Source organism: Penaeus vannamei, unplaced genomic scaffold (genome assembly GCF_042767895.1).
Source record: "Penaeus vannamei isolate JL-2024 unplaced genomic scaffold, ASM4276789v1 unanchor538, whole genome shotgun sequence".
In the NCBI taxonomy this organism is placed as follows: Eukaryota; Metazoa; Arthropoda; class Malacostraca; order Decapoda; family Penaeidae; genus Penaeus; species Penaeus vannamei.
Window position 1 is genome coordinate 32,501 of NW_027213542.1, and position 7,410 is coordinate 39,910.

General features: G+C 31.8%; 1 protein-coding gene across 1 annotated transcript in view; it reads right to left on the minus strand.

The window, feature by feature from the left end:
• LOC138861023 (uncharacterized) overlaps window positions 1-5,549 on the minus strand; it is a 24,325-nt gene extending 18,776 nt beyond the window's left edge. The window contains exon 1 of the mRNA XM_070119684.1: window positions 5,447-5,549. Within this exon, the coding sequence (XP_069975785.1) occupies window positions 5,447-5,501 (55 nt within the window). The 5' untranslated portion in view covers window positions 5,502-5,549. The remainder of the gene's footprint in view (window positions 1-5,446) is intronic.
• Window positions 5,550-7,410: the final 1,861 nt, after the last annotated feature.

Here is a 7,410-nt window from a genome sequence, read left to right on the forward strand (position 1 = left end):
CAGTGATACAAAAAAAAAAGACTCCATCTATTTCTATACATTTCTATATATTTCATGACCATAGCAATGCCAATGCCATCAATATAGTTGCTAGAATCTTTAATAACGTGAAATATGACATTGAATTAGGCCATTTGTCTTCGCAAGAAAATGGCGGAGGAATACTTAAAAAACGCGGTCCAGAATAATAATAATATTTCAATAATATCATCAGTGCTTTCAAAAAAAAATCAATGCCTTCTAATCTATAAGACAAAAAAAAATAAAACTATTCCTCTCATCACATCAGATTCAAAACTCGCTTTACGCTAGTCTCCTCCTAGCACATATATCAAATCCATTTATATTATTTTATTATCCCTCAAGATCAAGGCAATTTCAAAACTCGCACTTAACCGACACGTGACCGATCAACAGTGATACAAAAAAAAAGACCATCTATTTCTATACATTTCTATATATTTCATGACCATAGCAATGCCAATGCTATCAATATAGTTGCTAGAATCATTAATAACGCGAAATATGACACTGAATTAGGCCATTTGTCTTCGCAAGAAAATGGCGGAGGAATACTAAAAAACGCGGTCCAGAATAATAATAATATTTCAATAATATCGTCAGTGCTTTCAAAAAAAAAAAAATCAATGCTTTCTCATCTATAAGACAAAAAAAACTATTCCTCTCATCACATCAGATTCAAAACTCGCTTTACGCTAGTCTCCTCCTAGCACATATATCAAATCCATTTATATTGTTTTATTATCCCTCAAGATCAAGGCAATTTCAAAACTCAAACTTAACCGACACGTGACCGATCAACAGTGATACAAAAAATGACTCCATCTATTTCTATACATTTCTATATATTTCATGACCATAGCAATGCCAATGCCATCAATATAGTTGCTAGAATCTTTAATAACGCGAAATATGACACTGAATTAGGCCATTTGTCTTCGCAAGAAAATGGCGGAGGAATACTAAAAAACGCGGTCCAGAATAATAATAATATTTCAATAATATCATCAGTGCTTTCAAAAAAAATCAATGCTTTCTCATCTATAAGACAAAAAAAACTATTCCTCTCATCACATCAGATTCAAAACTCGCTTTTCGCTAGTCTCCTCCTAGCACATACATCAGATCCATTTATATTGTTTTATTATCCCTCAAGATCAAGGCAATTTCAAAACTCACACTTAACCGACACGTGAACGACCAACAGTGATACAAAAAAAAAGACCATCTATTTCTATACATTTCTATATATTTCATGACCATAGCAATGCCAATGCTATCAATATAGTTGCTAGAATCATTAATAACGCGAAATATCACACTGAATTAGGCCATTTGTCTTCGCAAGAAAATGGCGGAGGAATACTAAAAAACGCGGTCCAGAATAATAATAATATTTCAATAATATCATCAGTGCTTTCAAAAAAAATCAATGCTTTCTAATCTATAAGACAAAAAAAAATTATTCCTCTCATCACATCAGATTCAAAACTCGCTTTACGCTAGTCTCCTCCTAGCACATACATCAAATCCATTTATATTATTTTATTATCCCTCAAGATCAAGGCAATTTCAAAACTCAAACTTAACCGTCACGTGGCCGATCAAGTGATACAAAAAATGACTCCATCTATTTCTATACATTTCTATATATTTCATGACCATAGCAATGCCAATGCTATCACTATAGTTGCTAGAATCATTAATAACGCGAAATATGACAATGAATTAGGCCATTTGTCTCCGCAAGAAAATGGCGGAGGAATACTAAAAAACGCGGTCCAGAATAATAATAATATTTCAATAATATCATCAGTGCTTTAAAAAAAATCAATGCTTTCTCATCTATAAGACAAAAAAAACTATTCCTCTCATCACGTCAGATTCAAAACTCGCTTTACGCTAGTCTCCTCCTAGCACATACATCAAATCCATTTATATTGTTTTATTATCCCTCAAGATCAAGGCAATTTCAAAACTCAAACTTAACCGACACGTGGCCGATCAAGTGATACAAAAAAAGACTCCATCTATTTCTATACATTTCTATATATTTCATGACCATAGCAATGCCAATGCTATCAATATAGTTGCTAGAATCATTAATAACGCGAAATATGACATTGAATTAGGCCATTTGTCTTCGCAAGAAATTGGCGGAGGAATACCAAAAAACGCGGTCCTGAATGCGCTGCGGTCGGTGTTGCCATTCTAGCGATTTTACCGCTAGATTTAGAGTTTTTGAATTATGACCTAGCGGGAATTTGTTGAAAGTTTGTATTTAGCGTTTTTAGGGGGAAATTTTATAGGCTTACATTTAGCGATTTGTAAGTCATTTTTATCGGGAAAATTAGGGTTTATTACCATTTATGTTTAGTTGTTTTCAGTCTAGTTTAGCGGTTTTGTGGAATCATCAGTGACAGCAGAACTAGGGTAGGAATGTAGGTTTATTGTGTTAAGCGTTAATAGTTTATCGCTGTTTGTTTTGTTGATTTGTTTCTCCTTCTTTTTCCTCCGTTTTCTGGTTTATTCCGTTTTGTTTTGTTTATTTCGTTCTTTTTTGTAGGCCCTTCTTTTTTCTTCATTTTTTTTCTATTCTCTTCATTAAGTTATTCTATATTTCCTTTCTTACTTTCTTCTTTTACGATTTCTTTTACTTCTCTAATTCTCTTTCACATTGTTTTTTTTTCTCTCTTCTTCCTTCTTTCTTTACTTATTTATCTTCTTTTCACCCTCTTCCCCTCCTCCTTCTGTCTCTCTTTATCTTTCATTCGCTCTTATTTTCTTTTTTCTTGTGAAAGTTGACCACATTGCCCTTAATGTCACCACAATAATGGAAAGAAACGAAGAATAATGATAATAATCAGAAGAGTCATAAAGAAACGAAAGACACAGAGAATAAAAAATATAATTTTGCCTTGCTTTAAAATGCTCTTTTTTTCTTAGTTTTTGCAATGGTCATTTTCATCACTTTTCTTGTTTTTATCATTTGTTCGTTTTCCTTGTGATATTATTTTTATCGTTCTTTGTTGCTCTGTTTATCATTTTCGCTTTGTCATTAATCAGCCATTATTAATAATCATTATTATCATCATCACTGCCACTGTTATTATTATTATTGATATCAATGTTGTTAATGTTTCTGGTATCATTATAATTACAAATATTTTTATTGTTGTCGTTATCCTTGCGATTATCGTTTCTATAATCATTACTATTATTGTTGTTGTTGTTAATTATCAATCATCATCATTATTATTATTATTATCATTGTTATCATCATTACTAGTAGTAGTAGTAGGAGCAGTATTAGTATCAGTATTATCATTATCATTATTTTTTACTATTATTATTCTTGTTTTTATTATCATTATCATCATCAGCAACAGCAGGATTGTCATTATCATTATTTACATTATCATTACCATTACCATTATCGCTATCATTACCATTATCATTATTATTATTACAGTTACTAATAATACTATCATCATCATTATAACTGTTGTTGTTGTTGTTATCGTCATCATTATTATTATTATCACTACTTTTATCATTATGTTATTATCATAGTTATTATTCGTATCATTACTAATACCCTTATCATTATCATAATATTATTATCGTCATCATTATTGTTATCATTGTTATCATTATTATCATTATAATCGTTTTCATATTTATTATTCTTGTTCTTATTATTATCATTATAACTATTACTATTTTTATCATTATCATTATTATTACTATAACTATTACCATTATTATTACTATTACTATTATCATTATTGTTATTATTATTATTATCATTACCATCATTATTATCATCATTATTATCATACATTATTATTATCCATGTTATTATTACCATTATCATAATCATTATCCTTATTATTATGAGCATAATTAGCATTATTAAAATTATTCTTATTATCATTACCATCATCATTATCACATATCATCATTGCTATTATTGTTCATATTATTGTTGCTATGTTCGTTATTTTGTTCATCATAATTGTTAGTACTATTACCATTATTATCGTTGTTATCATCATCATTATTATCATTAACACCATTTCATCATTATGATAATCTTCATTACTACCATATTTATCCTTACTAATGTTATCATTAACTGATAATATCATCCTTATTATTGTCTTAATTACCGCTGTTACTATGATTTTTATAAAAATCATTCTTATTGTCATTATTATTGTTGTTATCATTATATCATTATTATTATTATTATTATGATGATGATGATGATGATGATGATGATGATGACGATGATGATCATTGTTATTGTCATTATTATTATTATTGTTATTATTATTATTATCATTATTATTATCATTATTATTATTTCACTCGTCTCTCACACTCGCCAGCAGTCACTGAAATTATCCTTTTAATTACTTTTATGGAGATTTTTAAACATCATCTAGCCATAAAAAAAGTACTTAGATAAACCGAATTTAATAGAATTAGCGTAACTATTTTTTCAATCTATCTGGATTTTTTTTATTCTATTCGTATATTCTGAATTACTGTCTCTGTGTCGCCGAGACGTGTTATAAAAGGTACTTCGATGAATGAATAGATAAAATGGGTGTGGCTAGCTTTTCGAACAATCTGGAAATGTTTTATTAGTATATTCTGGTCTTGCCACCTTTACTTAAATAAATTTAATAGATTGATAAATAAATAGATTGTATTGAAATATCGTACTTAAATAGATTGATAAAATAAATGGTTGTAACGAGTTTTTTCTGAAGTCTTGACACCTTTCATTCTCATAAACGTATTGTAAAACGTATTTAAATATAATCAAATAAATGGTTGTAACTTTTTTCTGAAGTCTTGACACCTTTCATTCCCATAAACGTATTGTAAAACGTATTTAAATATAATAAAATAAATGGTTGTAACTTTTTTCTGAAGTCTTGACACCTTTCATTCTCATAAACGTATTGTAAAACGTATTTAAATATAATAAAATAAATGGTTGTAACTTTTTTTCTGAAGTCTTGACACCTTTCATTCCCATAAACGTATTGTAAAACGTATTTAAATATAATAAAATAAATGGTTGTAACGAGTTTTTTCTGAAGTCTTGACACCTTTCATTCTCATAAACGTATTGTAAAACGTATTTAAATATAATAAAATAAATGGTTGTAACGAGTTTTTTCTGAAGTCTTGACACCTTTCATTCTCATAAACGTATTGTAAAACGTATTTAAATATAATAAAATAAATGGTTGTAACGAGTTTTTTTTGTGGTCTTGACACTGAAAGGTGTCATAAACTAAATTCTCATAAAATAAATAAATTCTAATAAACGTATTTAAATATAATAAAATAAATGGTTATAACTTTTCCATCTATAAATAGCCTGGACCAGACAGCGCCGACTTACCCTTCAGGAACGTGAGGAGCGCCGCCGCCGCCGTCAGGAGAGCCGCCAGAGACATGGCACTCTGTGACTGACTGCGGCTGACTGATGACCGCTCTCGGGTCGCTCGCCGGTCGGACTGACAGCTGACGCCGCCATGTGCGCGCTTGACGTAGACCGGAGGGCCAGGGGGGTCCGGGGAGGGGGAGGGAGGGCGTGGGAGGGTTATAGAGGGACGGGAAGGTAGAGGGAGACCCAGGGAGGGGTGGGGGTACGGGAGGAAGAGGGGGGCCGAGGGAGGGCCAAGGAAGGCCAGGGAGGGACGGAGAGGGAGAGGGAGACCTAGAGAGTGACATGTAGAGCCAGGAAGGAACGGGGAGAGAGAGGGAGACCTAGGGAGAGTCAAGGAGAGCCAGGAAGGAACGGGGAGGGAGAGGGCGACCAAGGAAGGGTCATGGAGGGTCAGGGAGGGAGAGGGAGACCTAGAGAGGGACATGTAGAGCCAGGAAGGGGGGTGCGGCGGGGAGGGCGAGGCCAGGGAGGTATGGTAGGAGGACCAGGGAGGGCCAGGGAGAGCCAGGTAAGGTCACGCACTCTCGGTAGCCAGGGCGACGAAGGCAATTCCCTGACCTATCTTGGTTAGATTTATTGCTGAGGAACAGGACTCTGCGGCGAGAGCGAGGCGAGGGAGGCGAAAGGCAGCGCAAAGGTTCGCACGTTTGACCTTTTCTGACCTTTTCTCCTTGTCGAAAGTGCCATTTTAAGTCACAGTTCAAAGAGAGAAAAAACACACTTTATTGGAAAAAAGGGAGCGAAAAGTGTCGCCTACTTCACAATCAGGGAGATAAAAAGTGTCATTTAAGTCAAAGTTCAGAGAGAGAAAAGCACACTTTATTGAAAAAAGGGAGCGAAAAGTGTCGCCGACTTCACAATCAGGAAAATAAAAATTACCATTAAGTCCAAATCTAAGTATGTCATTGTAAAGCATTGTATTTTCCGGTCAAGTTAAAAATATTTCTATCAAGTATATTTTCATAAACAATTATCTTCCTGGCTCCTGATTTTTGTTTCATATTTCAATGTACATACAGGAAATATACATACAGAGTATTGTATTACGAGCGAGGTATCATAAGCAATATAAGCAATACTTATAAACCACACTAATTATCTTTGCAATTTTGAAAACTTTAAACTCAAAGCATGCAATTTTACTTTTAATTTTAATCCTAACAAATGCAGTTAACGAATAGAATTTAGTAGAATTCAAGAATAGCGACCATACATGGTGCATATATATATGTATATATATATATATATATATATATATATATATATATATATATATATATATATATACATATATATATACATATATATAATATATATATATATGTATATATATATATATATATATATATATATATATATATATATATATATATATATATATATATATATATATATATATATATATATATATATATATATATATATATATATACGTATATATATATATATATATATATATATATATATATATATATATATATATATATATATATATATATATATATATATATATATATATATGTATATATATATATATATATATATGTGTGTGTGTGTGTGTGTGTGTGTGTGTGTGTGTGTGTGTGTGTGTGTGTGTGTGTGTGTGTGTGTGTGTAACATATAATCACAGCATTCACATTAGCCCTTAATATGTGTGTGTGTGTGTGTGTGTGTGTGTGTGTGTGTGTGTGTGTGTGTGTCTGCGTTTCTGTGTGTGCGCGTGTATGCGTGTGTGAAGACCAAGTAGGACCTATGTGAATATATAAAAAAATAGTGGAAAAAAATCTAATGACCAAGGGAAGCAGACACGTGACCTTCCCGGTATTTTGCCATTCTTTGTCACGTCAGAATAATGATATATATTTGAGATGATACGAAACAAAAACAAAAATCGTAAATAAAGAAACAGCGGACAA